The sequence below is a fragment of the Colobus angolensis genome, unplaced genomic scaffold (assembly GCF_000951035.1).
Source record: "Colobus angolensis palliatus isolate OR3802 unplaced genomic scaffold, Cang.pa_1.0 Scaffold90, whole genome shotgun sequence".
In the NCBI taxonomy this organism is placed as follows: Eukaryota; Metazoa; Chordata; class Mammalia; order Primates; family Cercopithecidae; genus Colobus; species Colobus angolensis.
In genome coordinates, this window is record NW_012122932.1 from 905,006 (window position 1) to 924,124 (window position 19,119).

A 19,119-nucleotide genomic window follows, 5' to 3' on the forward strand; every position below is an offset into this window, starting at 1 on the left:
CAGTAAATAATCTCACAAACAGACTTTCACTGTGCTAATAACTCTGAAGGAAAGATCCGTAGAGGTATGAAAGTGTGTAATCTGGGGATCCAATCACTTCGGGGAGCACAGGTGAAGCTTTTCTGAGCTGAGATCCACAGGAGAAGCCACTGTGGGCCTCAGGGATCTCTGAGAATCATAGATGCTGTGGCTATGAATTCAAATTTTTCATGGAGCTTCTTGTGGGAAGAAACACATTTTGGCAAAAGCAGAACTAGTACAGTCTTCTCATGCACTGGTGCTCAGCTGGGTTCAGAACCTGGATAAGACGAGCAGCTGCTCCATGACAGAACTAGAATTTTGCATTTATCATAACACACGTGGGTAAAAAGAGAATGCTACCTACTTAACAGGACTGCTATGAGAAGGAAAAGTTATTGTTCATGAATGCTTAGCACGGTGTCTGGTATAAAAGAGGTGCAAAATACCTGGTAATAATTATCATCAGACTTCCAATTTTTGAGTGTATAATCATGTGACTACTCTCCCACACAGAGAATAGACAGCATAGAACCTTACACAGAGTAAGACCTCAATAAGTGTGTATTGAATAAATAAGTGCTGGTTGCCTCGATGACACACCATTTTGAATCTGACCAAACCTTTTCACCAAAGATGGACACAGTAAATAAGTAGAAATGAACCAGGCCAGTTCCTTTCGTGTGGTTCAGCTGTCTCAGCATTGGTAGCTGACATTAATTATTGATATTACAGGGAGGGAGATTCTTGCCAGCCAAGGACACTTGGCAGCTTGAATGTAAGGAAGTCGGTCTGATGCTCGGTTTTAAACTAAAAGTAAGTGAGAAGTGGGAGGACCCAGAGGATTCAATGATTTTATGCATCAATAGTACTTGCCATAGGAAGGCTCAGTCAGAGTCTGGGAATAGCTGCTACTGAAATGGCATTTTCCTTTGCATAGAAATCCACGTACTTGATTTGTGCATGTGACTTCTCAGCTGCTACCATAATAGAGGAAGTGGTTTTGAATTAACACTAATCAACCTGAATCTCCAGGGGCACCTTGTACCTGAAAACCTCCAAGTCCTTTGTAAACAGCAGTTAAGCTTCCCTGTCTCCCGAGGGATGAGCTTCTGGATTTTTGCTTAAATCAAGCAGAATTGTACGAAAGAGGTTGCAATTATGAGCAAAGTGGGTGTCAGACAGGATATTTTCTCATCAGAAACCCAGGCTTGAAAAGGGCCAAAAATAATCTGAAAGTCCCCAAGATATTTTGCCCACCAAAGTTCTGCCACAACCCCCCCCAGGTGTCAGGTGAAGGATGATTGGAAATTAGAACAGCCATTCTGGAGGGCAATTTAGCCATAATTGTTATGACAAGCAGACCCTTCAACTCAGCAATTCCGCATCAATGCATTTTTACTAGAGAAATCCTGGCACATGTGCTGAGGAGTAGGCAAGTACCCCCACTGTTGTGTCATCTGCAGAAGTGAAAGTCTGAGAGTGATCTCAAGGTGTACCTATCGGGAAGAGAATGATTAAATAGGTAGTGGAATAGTATGCAGCAACTAAAGAGAATGACGTTGACCCCCATGTATTGTCGTGGAAAACTAAGGTTGTTAAGTGAAAAAAGCAAATTTGCAGAAGCATATGTGCACTATGCCGTATGTAGTGGTTTTAAAATACATACAGAAGTTCTTTGATACTCTTTCCCTTATGAAATGCAGCTTAATTCGCCTCCACTTGAGTTTGGGCCAGACTTAGTAACTCATTTCTAGTGGATAGAATATGGCATAAATGACAAGGTGCCACTTCCAAGACTAGGCAATAAAAAGGTATTGTGGCTTCCTTCTTGATCTCTCTCTTTCATTCTTTTACTCTCCCATCACTCACTCTAGAGGATGCCAACTACTGTGTTTTAAGAACACTCCAGGAACCCTGTGGAGAAGCCCATGTGGCAGCCTCCTGTCGATAGCCAGTGATGGACAGAAGACTCCGGCAACAGCTGTGTTGGTGAGCCATGATGGAAGCACATCCTCCAGTCCCAGTCAAACTTCCAAATGACTGTAGTCCTGGCTTATACCCTGACTACAACTTCATGAGAGACCATGAACTAGAACCTCCCAGAGCTTAGTGCCCTCGGATTGCTCACTCTCAGAAAGTGTGAGAGATAGTAAATATTTGTTATTTCAAGACACTGTTCGTGGCAGCAATTGATAACTAATATATTGTTTATATAAACATAAATTTTTAAATAAGTTAACAATACACACACAGAGACAAATGTTTAGAAAAAGGTCTAGCAGGAGATGTGCCATAGTGATGAAGGGGTTACCTCTGAGAAGTGGAGAGGAGAGCAATGGAGGGTGGGGATAAGATTAGCTTCACCTGTTCTGTCTCTAGTTTTGTTATACAAGCATTCATACATGCATAACTGACTAACTGACATAATTTTAAAAAGTACTAAAAAGGAAGAAATAAAATGTAAAATTCCACTACTTTGGAATTTCATGGCAAGTAAGATAAAGCTGAGGCTTACCTTTGATCATCTCCAAGTAAAAGGGTTGCTTAGCAAACTCATTTAATAATAAACAAGGTTATCGGTGGAGCTCTCCAACCTACTTAAGAAAGCCAACTGTCAGTAACTCTTAAAAATCACCTTAGCATAAGTCATATATAATAAATGATCATTTTTACTCATGTTTCTTATCTATTATTAAAGCAGGTCAAAGAGACCTTTCTTTGGACAACACCAATTGGCAATATTTGTATTCCCAAAGAGCATCAAAATTCTTTTGAAAATGACAAAGATAAGCTCTACTGAAAAAGCCAAGTTATATATTAATGCACTGTGGTTTTATCAAATGGTTTAAAAATCAAAGAGGTTTTGTTGTCAGGTAAGGTTATGGAAAAGGTATTTTAAAAGTAACTTTGTACTGGATTTCTTTTAGGCTTGTGCTAATTTGTTTTTCAACTTCGAGCCTGGGGGTCTGCATCATTTAATAGCAGTTTGGAGGCAAGGACCCTGATCCTCGTCTGTGGCTAGACTGGCTGCAGGCACCAAAGCTTATGCATTTTCAGTGGAATTGGGTCCAGAGCTTAGCTGCAAAATGCCTTCTGGGTGACTGACCAGAAATTCAATCACAGCACATTCATTTCAAAAATCCCTTTCATGTATCATTTAAAAGCAGCCTGCATACTTATATTTGCATATCTGACCCTGGATTTTGGAAACGCAGAAGAAGAATGGATTGCTGTTTATTTTTCAGGAGGATAGGAAGGAACAAACCAGAGGCATTTCCTTCTCTTGACTACTGAGTAGATTTAGTACTTGTGAAAGATTCTGAACCAGTAGTTTCGTAACATAAGCTGCTGTTCCATAGAGCTCGGGAATAAGAATAACTAACATTTATAGGGCATTTTATACCCTACAAAGTGGGTTACCATTCATTGCCTCACTTAATGGGCAGAGGGGCTCTTAATTATCCTTTCTGATGAGGGGACAATGATTCTTTCAATCCCAGCATCTGCAGAGATTACTCTGGTTTCCTTTCATATGGACATACTAAAGAAATAATGATACTACATGCTAGCTTCCCCAGCCTGGGAAAGAATACACTACAGCATATGTGAGGTTTATCCTCTTCCCCATGCTGCAGTGTGTATTCCAATTTTCTTTCGATTAACTGAAAAGTATATGTGAATCTTCTCTGCAGGAAGACAGGAAAGTTGAAAGGTAGCCTCTGGGATGCCTGGATTTGAATCCTACCTCTGTCATTTTCTAGCTGCAAAGTCTTGAGCAAATTATTTGTCTGTTAGATATTTAAAAGCATTTAACTTGTCAGTTTTCTCATCTGAAAAATGGGGTTGATAATAATAGTACCAGCATCACATGGTTTCCATGAGAATTAAGTGAGTGAATTCATGTCGTGTACTTAAAAGAATGCCTGATGCATAGTCAACGTTCAGTGACTGTTGTTAGTATGTGCAGTGAGCTGCATTTTACGCTGGATGGGTAACAAGACACATCCACCATTTATTCAATTACTGCACAGCTCTCTGCCAGGCAGGCTCAAGCTCCAAGGATATGTCAAATGTGGTTCCTCTCCTTGCAATACTTACATGCTGGTGGAGGAGGCAGACAAAATCAAGATTAAGGAGGGTAGACAATAGAGAGTGGAGCTAGACAATGAAGCTCTGAGTGAGATGGGGTTTTCTTTTATTTTAGGATGTGAAAGGCCAGCCTTTCAAAACACATGGGGAAGAACAGTCCTAGTCAGGGGAAGATCAGGAGTGAGGGCCTGAAGGAGGAGAGAGCATGGCAAGTGTGAGGAACTGACAGGCAATGGAATTGGAGGCTGAGTGGAGAGGGAGGGAGGTAGGCAGGTTGCCCAGGCCATGGTGGAGCATGACAGTTTTGTGCCGTGTACAAAGGGAAGCCACAGAAGGTTTAGAAGCAGAGGAGGAACATGGTTTTATATAAATTTATGACATTTAGTACCAACTTAATATATATAATTGTATCACATATAAATATCTATCGCATATACATATTTAAAGATAGTACCGGCTGCCGTGTAGGTTGAGGATTGTGGAATGGAGGGACCAGAGTAGGAACACAAAAATAGAAGAAAGACACATACCAGCAGAGAACTACAACTGCTTTGGAGTTTAAAGGAAAATGAGTGGAAGGCGAGAAGTGGAAGCCCCATTTGAAGTGACTTTGAAGAGGACATTGTTTTGGACATGCAGAGGTGTCTGGAAAACATAGATGGCCTCACTAATTGCTATGTATCTTGCACAGAGGACATAGGGGGTCTTCCCTGGAGTGTCCCAAATTTTATGTATGGATCTCTGAAATCTGTACATATGTGTGATATGGAGGAAGGAAGGAATACAAGAATATGGCTTGTTTTGCAAATCACACTGGTACGTAGACTATCCTGTGGAACCAAACTGCAAGAAAGTTCCAGAAATAACCAGTGACTTGATCTGCACCCAAGTAGAACCCTTTGCCCTGACATCACCTTGGCTTTTGAAGGCCAAGAAAACCTACAGGGTTTAAACTTACATTTTCCACAAAGCTTTGAGGCCAAGCAGAACTCTTCCATGCCCTTTGATGGCTTGGTCGCCTGAAATGAAGCCATAAGGAGATGTACAAAGGAAAACAACTGAGGAAGGACACGAAACCTCTCAGCTACTCAGACCTGTCCAGATATGGAGCTTAGCATTGAGATGCTATTCCTCAGCTGATTTTGCTCACATCATGGTTCTGTTTATGTAATATTCTTCCTGACAGGCCACCCTTTCCTCTCAACATTAACATCAGTGATGTCTGCTTTCTCTGGAGTTACTCATACAAGCATTCTCCTTGGCTTAGAGATTTACAAATGATAGATAACCAAAATTTCAATGACTGCCCAAAGGCTCAATCTGTAGCAGCAAAAGTAACAGATGAACTAGCACCAGAGGAGCTAGGTTTCAGTTTCGGCTCTACCATGAAACAGCTTTGCGATTTGGGGCAAGAACCCTCATTCTTTGAATTTCACTTTCCTCTTGGCTAAAAGTTACCAACATTTACCTCAAAGGCTTGTTCTGAGGATTAATTATGACATCTGTCCAAGTATTTTATCAAATTAATAAAATACAAATACGGCACTATCATGATGAAATAACAGCAAATGTTTACATGACATTTAAAAATATTTAAATATTTTCACTTGCTATATTAGTGAATTGCTAAGAAATATAGCAATTCACTAATATATGAAATATGAAATATAGCCAGTTCACTAGTGAATGAATTCCCCATTAAGTTGGCTCCATGAGGGGCCGCAAACTTTGTCTGATTTTTCCTTATCCTGAATCCTTAGCATCTAAAGAAGTACCAGTACCTAGTAGGAGCTTAATACCTATGTGTCAAATGAAAGAAAGGAAGAATGAACAGAAACCTCTCTGGGGGAATGGAGGGACACTGGTTTGCAGAAGACAGAGAATATCCTCTGTAAGTCATAGGAATAATCCTGAGCCACAGAAAAATTTAGTTATCCCACAAACTAAAATTTCACAGCTACATTTATGATAGCACAGGCCTTAATCCTGTCTCTACAGACCCCTAGGTTTTTCTACTTCCTATCCCTGCCCTCTCTTACATGGAATTTTCTTCTCCAAATGGAATTAAAACCTAATGCTTTCCTAATGCAGTCTTTCAGTTCTCTTCTTAAGCCATCTGCTCTTTTATCTACAAAAACTTATTTATTTTATTTGAAAACTTTTAATTAGATGCTTCCAGGCAGTGGCTGAGTTAAGTTTAGAAGCTTGAAGCTTGTCTCATACTCAGCAGCTGCAGTAAGGAAATAAGGCTTATGATTTAAATTCATTATTATCTCCATGTTGATGTCATTTTCTTTTCCCTTGCTATTGCATTGTTCCAGGAAGTTACATAAGGCTTAAGAACCACCAGACTAATAATATTGCTTCTTAGAAATGACCTTTCAGGGAATTTTCCTTATGTGATCAGATGCTGGTAAAGCTATGATAATAAGTAATATACTTCCCCTCTACCTCACCTTTTATCTGAAGATTACTGAAAGCTTTACAAACATTAATTAAGCCAACCTCATAACACTCAGGGAAAAAGGAATTATCCATCGCAGAAAACTAAAACTGAGTTTAAAGGCACATTACTGACATATTTAGAGACAGCCAATCAGCAACAGAATTCTGATTGTTCTGTCCCCCACCTTCACCCCCACCTCCCCTGTGGGCTTAAGAAACTCTTACTTATCCTCCAAGACTCTGCTCAGGCATCACCTCTAGAAAGCTCTCTTTGCCTCCACCTTCCAAGTGGAATTAGGTGCATCCCTTCCTGTTGTGCTCTCAACATCTTCTGCAGGTATCTTCATCTAACTCATTACAATTTTTACAGTTTGTATTCTTGCTTATCTTCCTCCCTAGACTTCAGTTTACTAAGGGTATGCATTTACTTTTCTTACCGAGGACCTACTCACTGGGGACATGCACAAATTGATTATTTTGGTTTTTCCCAAATCATCCCATAGTCTGGCATGTAGACAACGTTCAATATATGAGCTGGCCAGGATTCCTTTTTTAGGCATAAAACACACTTTCTAGAATATGGCCAGAAATTCCTTAGCTTATAATTTAGTACCAAATTTTTTTTTAACGAAATATTGTAGGGTGAGGTTTTCTCACCCCAATCTGCTCTAATTTCTTTGTAAAGCATACAAACTGGTACACCGAGTAACTCATGGTTAACACTGGCCCAGATCACATTGAATAAAACAGCTTCTGCTGTGTTTGCCTTACAGGTGTTTTCAGGACCTGCAAGATTTAATGCTACACATAGTGCCTGGGACAGTGACTCACATCCTATTTTTTATAGTAACATATATTAATGAAGTGTCCATATAGGTGGCTCTGATTGGCAAATTCATTTCTTCCCTACATTTTTTTTTTTTCATTTGTGATGAAGGGTATAAGGACAGGAAGTGATGGCATCATAATTATTTTGAATCTACATTAATTTATATAAAAGAGCAAAACATTTTTCAACTCCAGTGCTTTAGTTGTTGTTAGTAGTTACTGTGATAAGTCTTACAGTTACATGATGTGCCAATAGTGTAATACAATACCATATTTGTGCCTTCCCATCCTATGACACAACTCCAAAGACAGTGAGAGCATCTGACAATCTTAAATAACTTTTGGGTAACAAGAAAGGTGTGTTTGAAGCTAAATCTGCTTTTTATATTATGTAAAAATTAAACGATACTTGCATACAAAGCATTTAGTACAGCATGTAACACATAGTAAACACTGAATAAATTCAGCTGTGTAATCACATCAATAATTACTATTTATCAAGTGCATATTATGTGTTAGGAACTATGCCAAGTGCTTTATATGTACCCTCTTAATACTCCCGGCAACCCTATAAGGTATTGTTTTAATCTCTATTTTGCAGATGAAGGAACTGAAGTATATGGAATTTTTATAATTTTCACTGCATAGCTAGTAAGTCGAAAATTAAGCTTGTCTGCCTCCAGAGTTCAGCAAACTATACCACCTCTATTTAAGCAAACGAGCGGCATTTATTAGGTGTCTTTGTGGCCACCATGTGCTAGTATGGGATGAAATGAACTCTCTGCTCTCCGGCAACTCATAGCCTTGCTGGAAAAGACAGGCAAGATACCCAAGTGGAAGATGTGAGGTGATAAGACAGTATGTGATGAATTATCAAAATAAACAATTTAAAGCAAATATGTTCTAGATTTAAAGGAGGAAGAGACTGAGGAGCTGCAAGTCAGAAGAGACCTCAGAAGTTAAGGTGCACCTGGAATTATTAGTACAGTCTGCATACTCTGCTGTGATTTTGTGGGTGAGGGATGCATTGGAAATACCTGGCTGAGGGGCAGGGTGCTTTCTCAAACTTCACTCTCACCCACCCTTGACTCACATAGTTGAAAAATTGCTGTTGAAGTTTACCAGGGGTATGAAGAAAATATTTGAGGGTTATAACTGTCTGGATTTTGTAGTCAGATTGCCTGCGCTCAAATTTTGGCCGTGTCTCATTTCTTTTTTAACCTCAGTTTCCTGATCAATAAGATGGAAAATAAAAATTACAGTATGAGAAGATGTTTGTAAAACACCTAGCATGGTGCCTGGTGTGTAACATGTTTAATGTGTGACAGTTAATTTAGTAGTGTTTTCCTGGCTTGACAGCTAATCTAGGATGTTTGTCAGATAGCAAACTGCACTGAGCTCTCTGCAGAGTGTATGCAGGAATGATGGCAGAGAAGAGCTGGAGGAGGAGCTGACAAGCACTACATTTCCAATCTGTCTCGGGACCTAAACCTTCCAGCCTGAAGACATCTTAGCATCTTAGCCTGACAGTATTTCTTAAACAGCTCTGACTCCAAATGGCCACCCAAACATAATGGAATGATATGATTTCATACAACATGCTCTTGGGACTGGTAGAATTCCTTTAATGAACAAAACGTTAAAGAAAAAAGTTACTGATATTGGCTAAAACAGAAGAACAGTTTACTGCAGAATATAGAATAATCTTTCATAGATTTTAGGAAGCGACAATAAGCAGTTATGAACAACATGGGCTCAATGGGAAGAGTACGCTTGAATTCACTCACTTCAACATTCTCTGAAGGCATCAGTTTCCCCATCTATTAAATGGGGATGAAAATAGTACCGAAAGCTGCACAGAGGCAGTTACGAGGATTAAAAGAGATAGTGAATATAAAGCACATAACACAGTGCCAGGCATACAGTCAGCACTCAGTTCTGTCTGCTACTCTTACTATTCAAGGTGCTGTGCTAAGATTTTGGGTAACAGAAGTGGAAAAAATCTAAGCATTCTCACAACAGTTTAGTAGTTATTTCTTACATATCTACATACTCTTTGGGAACAGAATTCTGGTCTAATCCATTCTATTCATCTCCATATATCCAAAGTCATGCACAGAACTTGAAGCACAGCATGTGCTTAATAGTTGTGACTTGAATAAATAAATATGGATGCACAGCACCCAACCATCATGTTTAAGAAACTCATAGGAGTGAAGAGAGGCACCCAGACAAGTAATTATAATGCAGTGTAATTGTTGTGGTCAAGAGACTGTGGATTCACAGAGGGCCTGGGTGACTAGCATCATTGTCCTGGAAGCAAACCAGACCAAGTCCAGGTCTGCCCTGCTTCAGGCTAGTAGGTAATAAGGAACATGTGTGGAATATCATCAACATCTGACTACAGTCACTTAGAGTTTTCTAGTTGAGCCTCTGTCATTTGGCTAATGTGCCCCGCACATCAGTGGAGTGACCTGTGACCCGCCTGGCTCCAAGAGCAGCTCTGTGAGCCTGTTTTGCTAGATTTCTGCCTGGAGCACTTGGCCGTAACAAAGTGGAGAGGAGAGAAATCAATAACAACCTGAACTGAACGCACACTTAAAACATCAGCCTTCAACTCTGGAATCACACCCTTGTCACTGACATCCAAAGTGCTTTTGCCCCATGACCTGCTCAGGGTCTAGTAAGCAAACACGAAGAAGGAAATGGAAATAGCTCCAGGGCACAGACAGGGAAATGTGCTATTTGATAAACGGGAACCCACCGAGGGACAGCTTCCCAGTGTATAGGACAGAAATAATGCAGTTGGTTCAGATGCTGGTTGGGGATCTTCTGGTATGTTTCTCAACCTCTCTGAGCCTCTGGCTTCCTGTTTGGAAAGGATGATGATGATAATAATCTTACCCAAGAGTGGTATGACTGTTTCAGCAATTCAGTGAGCATTAATGCATGTAACATACCCAACACATGAACTGACTCTTGGCTGGTGTTCAATAAATGGTAGCTTATTACAACTGCTTTTCTACTGCTTATAAGGAGGTAAGCAAGACCAAATACAGTGAAAATAGTTTATTAGCCACACAAAAGCTACAGCAATTTAGGTTTCCCACAGTTCGGTTAAAAGAATGCTTCCCAAGCACCTGTCATGTGCCACCTGCTGTGTTAAGGACTGGGACCCAAAAATAAGTAAGACAAGGACCCTTCTTTCCAAAAGGTCTTGCTCTGTCTCTCAGGCTGGAATGCACTGGTGCTATCATGGCTCACTGCAACTTTGACTTTATGGTCTCAAGTGATCCTCCTGTCTCAGCCTCCCAAGTAGGTGGGACTGCAGGCATGTGCTACCATGCCTGGCTAATTTTTATATTTTATTTTTTGTAGAGGTGGGGTCTCACTATGTTGCACAGGCTAGTCTTGAACTTCTGGCCTCAAATTATCTTCTTGCCTTGGCCTCCCAAAGTGCTGGGATTACAGGTGTGAGCCACTGATCCTGGCAACAATTTTAACATAATTATTAAAAGAGACTTCACAGAAAAGAGAAATGGGCAGGTGGCAGAACACACAGAGAGAGGAAACCAGCTCAGCACAGAGAAGATGGAAGCCGGTTTGAGTCTGAAGGACTTCACGGAGCTGGCCCCACGAAGGAAAGTGGAAGGGGCACTCCAGGTGTGGGCTGCAGGGACCTGAGTCTGGAGGGGGTTGGGCAGGCACCAGATGACAAAAGCCCTGTGGGCCCACTTTTGAAGGAATTTACCCTGAGAAGCCAGGAGCCACTGAAGGTTTTTAAGTAGGAACAGATTTACATTTGGATACATCACTTTGGCTTTAGGGTGGAATGAAAATTATTATTTCATAATAAGAGTATTTAGGGTGCTACTTCTTCATTTCTTTCCAACTCAAGCAAATACACAAGTCTATAGCCTCTTCTGGATGACTCAAGTCGGTAATTATACAATCAAACATAACTTCTGGACCCTGAATCATTCCCCTAATGGATAAAATGTTTTAAGCAGGCATCTCTCAGCTCTCATGCTCCCCGTTTCCCTAGAGTCCTTATCCTTTGATCACATGCTTGCCTACTTCTGCTGTACCTGCAAGAGTGAGTTCATTACTCTCCATTATACCTCTCCATTCAGTCATAGGCAACCTCAGTGGGAATGTCACAGGTCCCAGCCCTTTTGGTGTCTGCTACAGTTAAGATAATTTAAGTCCTTCTAATCTCAAGAGGTGATCTTGCCAGCCAAGAGATGTTTCTTTATGGATCATCTCTATCCCTCTAGAGAGAGAGAGAGAGAGAGAGAAAGACACAGACACACACACACACACACACACACACACACAGACGTACTCTGCCCTATCTAAACCATCCTAGCGGATCTTCCTAGTTATTACTAAAATATTAAGCTACTTGAATCATATGTCATTGCAGTACAATTAAGAATTTAATTATTCTCAGGTATAAAAAGAGTTAATAAGGCCAATAATTAAACTCTTGGTAGAAAACACATAGTTGTAAACAGAGGTTTCAGAAGAATACGTAGATTTTGTTAAAAGTGTGTCATACATATTATTTTATGATAAATGTATCTTTTTTTAAGTTCCAAATGAATGAAGATTTCTTATATGCTGCAGAAAATTTAACATCAAAATTTAAAAGGTTGCTTGGAAACACAGCTGTAAATAATAACTATATTTCACATTCATAAATTATAAGATGTCGTTTTCATATGATATCTGAATGCTTTCACATCCCTTAGCTAGACTGAGCACAAGAAATCCACGTCTAGGCAGTGTGTGTTTTCACACCTTGTACTAGGGTAATTTTCAGCGTCACTACTATTCTGGTAAGAAAGTTTCATAAGGGTTTTAAACAACAGATGAGAAATAAGGAAAATCTATCTCTGTTTCCTTATTCCTCTGAGCCTCGAAGTTAAGCCTGCATTGGAAGAATAGTGCCCAGAACATGGAAGGAGAAACATCAACCATATACTACGAGAAGTGGCCAAAACCGTTTATGTTAGCATCTGACTTATTATTGATAACATCTAAATTGACACTCTGAATTATAAATAAACTGTGCCCAACGTGAAATAATCAAGACCATGCTTTCTTTCTTAACATCTACTACACTGGCTCAAATACTTCTATACAGATTCCTCCAACACTGCACACATTATATTTAGAACTTGGTTTTCTCATCAGATTTGTAGAGAAGACAGTTAATGCATATTTTGCACCACAGGAAGTGATTGGGGTAAGCTTAATATCATAGAAGATTTTGAATTTAGACAAAGAAACCCATTAGTTCTCTCAAAGACCTATCAGAGAGACTTTAATTAAGTCACCCTGACACACGTATGCCTTCCATTGGATCACGATTTCTCATGCTGGTAACTTTCAAGCCCAGAAGAGAGTCACTTTGGGAAAGTGTTTAGACTGGTTGCTTTGGACTGACCTTTTTAGACTCTCCATTTATTATCATTTGGTAATTAAAGAATTAAGACGGTGATACCTAAACATGTTCTTTTAAAGGAAAATAAGTATCCTTAAATCATTAATAATTGAGGAAAAAAGAGCCAATGGCATCTCTTGAAAAGCCCTCCTTATACTTTCTGTTATGTGCTCCTAGCTTAAATGCATAAAGATGTCTTTGCCAACTTTAACTGCTCATGAAAAAGTTACTGTACCACATACTTAGTAGTCTTTGATGTATTCTGCTGATGATAAAGAATCAAATTCCATTCTTCCCACAAAAATGAATTCCAGTATTTTTAGGTTTAAAAAAGATGTCTGGGAAAAAAAAGAGAAAATGTCTCTAAATTAGCATTCGAGATGAATTACCATTTTCCAGAGATATCACTCCCTACAATATTCTACCCCAAATAAACAGGAGGAAGAACTGTGACTAAATCCCTAAAGCAAGGAACGAGTAGGGAGTGGGAAAAGGCTCCACGCAGGTGAAAAGAACCAAGTTAACGTCTGACCAAGACGGAGGTAAAAAACACATAATTCCTTCTGATAACATAGCAGCTATTATTATAGCTAATGTTGTGCTCAGGACTTTCCCTGAGTAATTTCACTAATTCTCGTAAGTACTTCATGAGGTGATTTCGATTATTTATACTTTCAAATGAGAAAACAGGCTCAGAGAGGTTAAGTTCTCAAAGTCACACAGACAGCAAGTTCTTGTCTTAGCTTCTGGAACAGTGAATGCTACCACACCTCCCTGGGCCCTACGGCATCATAAAAAAGCTTGGCAGAAGGCCGGGCATGGTGGCTTATATCTGTAATCCCAGCATTTTGGGAGGCTGAGGTGGGAGAATCACTTGAGGTCAGGAGTTCAATACCAGCCTGGCAAATATGGTGAAATCCCATCTCTACTAAAAATACAAAAATTAGCCGGGTGAGGTGGTGCATGCCTGTAGTCCCAGCCACTTGGGAGGCTGAGGCAGGAGAATCACTTGAACCCGGAAGGCAGAGATTGCAGTGAGCCAAGACCACACCATTACACTCCAGCCTGGGCATAGAAGTGTCTCAAAAAAAAAAAAAAAGTGCTCAGCAGAGACAGTAACAGCACAGATTATCTTAGGTAGCATTAGTTTCTCCTTGCATATGTCCAGACTTCACTAAACGTTTAGGTCAAGAAGAAAATCACAAAACAGGAATATTTGAGAGTGTATGAAAGTGGCTCATGTCTTTCAAAATTTGAACCCTGAGGCCCACCCCTTGTCTCCTGTTTGGGGAGTCCAGAGAATTCACAGACACATCAGTCATTTAGTCTGTAAGCAAATTTCATTTAATTCATACTTTGCCTGGGGTTAGCAGTCCACGCGGTCAGAAATGCTCCTGGTACCATGTTCCTAAGACTCTCACTGGCTCTGCAGCTGGTTCTTCCTTGGTACAGAGTGAATCTTTCAGTAGGAAGTGTTTCTAACAAGTTCCCATGCTGCTGAAGCCAACACAAGGCCAGAAGCTTTGAAATGGCTGATGTTTAAATCATGACTCCAATACATACATACATACATATATGTATTTTTAGTAGACTTTTTTTTAGAGCAGTTTTAAGTTCACAGAATAATTGAGTACAAGCTATAGAGATTTCCCATACACTCCCTGCTTCCACACATGCACAACCTCCCCATTATCAACAGCCTCCACCAGAGTGGTTCATTTGTTGCAATCGATGAACCTTTATTGACACATCATTATCACCCAGAGTCCATAGTTTACATTAGGGTTCACTCTTAGCATTGCACATACCAGGATTTGGACAAATGTAGAATGACATGTATCTACCACTACAGTATCATATATAGTAGTTCCACTGCCCTAAAAATGATCTGTGCTTTACCTATTCATTCCTCCCTCTCCCCAAGCCCTGGCAACTGCTGATCTTTTGACTGTCTCTATAGCTTTTTCCAGAGCCATATATTTTTTGAAACAATTACCTGTGGTCCTCTGGGGAAAAATAGCTTATCAGAGATTCACAGTGAGCACTGTCATTTTAAAGGCTCTGAAAACTCTAGCGGTTAACAATTGGTTTTCTTGATTTTTTTGAAACAGGGTCTCACTCTGTCACCCAGGTTGGACTACAGTGGCACACTCACAGCTCACTACAGTCTCTGCCTTCCAGGCTCAAACAATCCTCCCACCCCAGCCTCCCGAGTAGCTGGGACTACAGGTGCGCGCCACCATGCCCAGCTAATTTTTTTATTTTTTGTAGAGACGGGGTTTTGCTGTGTTGCCCAGGCTGGTCTTGAACTCCTGAACTCAAACAATGCATCTGCCCTGGCCTCCCAAAGTGCTGGGATTACAGGTGTGAGCCACCATGCAAGTCCTAAGAACTGGTTGTAATTTTGTTGTAGCCAATGCTTCTCAAGAACTTCCTGGGGGTGAAACAGTTAACAGTTTTATTCCCTCTTCTTCTCACCATCTCCACTCTCACTCACCAGCTCAGACCAACTTCATCTCTCACTGTCCACTGTCATGGCCTCCAAATCTGGTCTCTCCATCCAGCTCCTGCTTATTTTCCATCCTTTTTCCTCTCAACACAAAGTGATCTCTTTAGAATATAAACTGGCTTTCCACTGCATTAAGGTAAAATCCAAACTCCTACCCATGATCAATAAGGTCCCACACCATCTGATGTTGGACCCACATCTCCAACTTTGACTTTTATTATTTTCTTCCTCATTATCTGCAAGTCTCACTGGCCTCCTCCCAGCTCTTTCCTGTTCCTGGATATTTGTTGTCACATCTGGCTAGTGTTTCTGAGACTTTTTACAGCTCTTCATGCTTCAGGTGTCAGCTTAGCTATGTTACTATCTTATCTTCAGGCAAAGATTTGTTGTTACGGTTTTGTTTGTTTGTTTGTTTGTTTGTTTTGAGACAGAGTCTCACTCTGCCTCTCACTGAGACTGGATTGCTCACTTTAACCTCTGCCTCTCAGGTTCAAGTGATTCTCCTGCCTCAGACTACCAAGTAGGTGGGAAAACAGGTACGTGCCACCACGCCTGGCTAATTTTTGGATTTTTAGTAGAGGCAGGGTTTTGCCATGTTGGCCAGGCTGGTCTTGAACTCCTGGCCTCAAGCAATCTGCCTGCCACAGTCTCCCAAAGTGCTAGGATTACAGGCCAGGGAAAGCTTTTGTAACCACCTAAATAAAGCACAACCTTCTCCCTTGCCCTTCTTGATGTTACTCCCTATCACAGTAGTTTTCAAAATGTGGTCCCAAAACCAACAGCATCAGGAACATCTGGGAATTTGTTAGGAATGCAAGTTCTCAGGCCCCACCCCAGACCTGCTGAATCAGAAACTCTGGGGTGTAGCAAATCCACGTGTATTAGCAAGCCCTGCGGGTGATTCTGATACATGCTAAAGTTTGCACAGTTCTATGGCAGTATACTGTTTATTTCCTACATGTTTATCATAAACTATAATCGTTTCTTCTTTTTATTTAATGCATTTGGCTTTTCTCACTAGATTTGCAAGCACTGTAAGGATCAGCAATCACTGTTGAGGTACAAGACAATATCTGAGGCTAATTAGTATCTGCTGCATCAATGAATGACATGGAACATACCTTGGAAAACACTGCTTTACATAGGATCTATATTAGCTTATGACTAAACTTCAATTGCTGTGAATCACCTTACCAATATTTCTCTCCATTCATTTATTCAATATTTATTGACATATGTAATATGCTAGGCACTATCCTAAATGCTATAAATACAAACACGAGCAAGTCTTTGTTCTGAAAGAAATTACAGACAAGTGAGATTTAAAAACAGGTAAATACACAGTTATTTTATTCTGATAAGTGTTATTATAAGGCCTAGAAAAACCTATCAAAAGCATTAAAAATACATACATACTTGTCTTCGACTAGTTTTTCTAGTTCTAAAAATTAATTCTAAAAAAAAAACCAGGGACGCATACACAGATTTATCAAAAGGATGTTTGTCACCATTATTTATACTAGCAAAAAAAAAAAAAAAATCAGAAATAACCTAAATGTAAAAGAATGGAGAATTCGGCCACTTTGGGAGAATTCCCAAATTCTCCCACTTTGGGAGGCCGAGGCGAACAGATCACTTGAGGTCAGGTGTTCGAGACCAGCCAACATGGTGAAACGCTGTCTCTACTAAAAATACGAAAATTAGCCAGACGTGGTAGTGCACACCTGTAATCCCAGATACTCGGGAGAGGCTGAGGCAGGAGAATCCTTTGAACCTGGGAGGCAGAGGTTGCAGTAAGCCAAGATTGCACCACTGCACTCCAGCCTGGGTGACAGAGTGAGATTCCATCTTAAAAAAAAAAAAAAAAAAAAAATGAAGAATTCAAAAATTATCCTAGACATAGGCCAGAACACTAAAAAATTATTGCAATTAAAAAGAATTCTTAATGATGTGAAATTGCTCACAATATACTACTAAGTAAGAAACTAATATATTTAATTCTATATAAAAATAAATATATTAGGAAAATGTATTAACAATGTCAACAGAAATTATTAGGTGGTATGATATCAGGTAATTTAAGGCTTCTACTCTTATGCTTCTCTTTATGTCCAAATGTTCTGCAATGCACTATGCTACTAAGAGAAAAATGTTAAGGGCAACAAGTCAGAGTTGAGGGAGCAAGTAAATCTGCTATGTGGGTTGGGAGGTATCATCACGCAGGAAGTGTCATCTGAGTTGGGACTTTAGAATGCATAGGAGCTGTTATCAGGAAGAGTTGTCAGTAAAGCAGGATTCAGGGAAGTGCTGAGTGCCTTTGGAGGCCAAAAAATAGCTCAATGAGGCTGAAACAGTTGCAGAGGGGATTTGCAGCTCTACACCAAATTTAGTCTACAGAGAACAACCTATTTACTTTCTCAAAAGAAAACAAAGTTCCATATGGACAGTGGCATTCTTTTTTAATCAAAATCAGAATTTACTTATGCATGATGGGCCATCCATGCTCCACCAGGCTTTCTTCTTAGCATTTTGAAAAGCCACAGACAGCTTTCCTGCTGCATAAAGAATAATACAAATAAATAGAAATTATAACAAGGTTTCACTTTGGCTGGCTGATTATGAGATAAAATCAGATGGAAGAAGGAGGAGGAGGATATATCTTTATATCTCAGACCCAAAGCTCCCAGTGCCAGAATTCTAGAAGCAGGCCTAATCCCATGGTCTGGCTCTCATCAGTGGCCAAGAAGACTGAATGAGCAGTGAAATACCTCTTTGATTCTTGTTCATCACTCAGCACCAGCACAGAAATTTCAAAGGCCATGTTAAGTGACTTGACAATCTGGAGACAGATGATAAAGTCTCAGCTTGTGATCACTGAACACAATAAATCCCTTGTGAACAGGTGCTACTAATTTTTTTAAAAAGATGCATCTTGTGCTGTCAGTCATTTTCAGATCAGCTACAAGTGAGCCTGTTGACCTGAGGCATACTCAGATTGGGCTAAAATTCAGTAAAATATGACTCTTGAGAAGGATACATGTGATTTAAAAAGATGATATTGCCCCAGAGATGCCTTCCATAAGAGTTACAAACTCAAGTGTCAATAGAGTAGTGGCAGATGATGAGCTGTCTACCAACATCAGTCCTTCCCTTCTTGAACAATAAGAAAGTTTTAGCTGGGCACGTGATTAGGTAGAACGTTTGCTACATTCTCTTGCTATGACAGACATGTGAGAAACTCTCCAAACGATTTTTCTATTTTTCTTGGGTATATAGCTAATCCATGTTTCCCAGTCCCCCACTGCAGTTAAAAGAGGGCATGTGACTAATTTCTAGCCAATGAAATGTGGGTGGGGATGAGATACCCAATATCTTGGCCCATAAAAACTATTCCAAGCTCTTTTCACTTGCGGGAGAATAGAAAGGAATCCACAAATCTACAGGAGGTCACAATGTGTGTAACTTCAGAGGCACAAATATTATTTCAAAAAAGTCATCTTACTGAAGCACTTGCACATGTACACAGAGAGTCATTTCCATGGGTGTTCATTGCAGCATTGCTTATACTAGCAGAAAATTGGAAACAACCTTAATTACATCTATAGAAAAATGGTAAAGCAAATTCTGGAATATCCATACTAAAAAATACAATGCAACCTTTAAAAAGTTTCTATATAGGCTATCATGGAAAGATCTGATCACAAAAGCAAGCTGCAGGATAATTTATTTATCTCCTAACACAACAAACATTTATTGATGATTTATATGTTGGGTACTG

General features: G+C 39.9%; 1 protein-coding gene across 9 annotated transcripts in view; it reads right to left on the minus strand.

Moving 5' to 3' along the window:
• The window catches only part of PPP2R2B (protein phosphatase 2, regulatory subunit B, beta), a 499,553-nt gene that overhangs the window by 168,246 nt on the left and 312,188 nt on the right, over positions 1–19,119 (minus strand). Inside the window, exon 4 of one of the 9 annotated variants that reach the window (XM_011931486.1) lies at positions 17,822–17,896. The exons of the other annotated variants lie outside the window; for them this stretch is intronic. Within the exon in view, the coding sequence (XP_011786876.1) occupies positions 17,822–17,896 (75 nt within the window). The remainder of the gene's footprint in view (positions 1–17,821; positions 17,897–19,119) is intronic. 9 annotated transcript variants of the gene reach the window in all.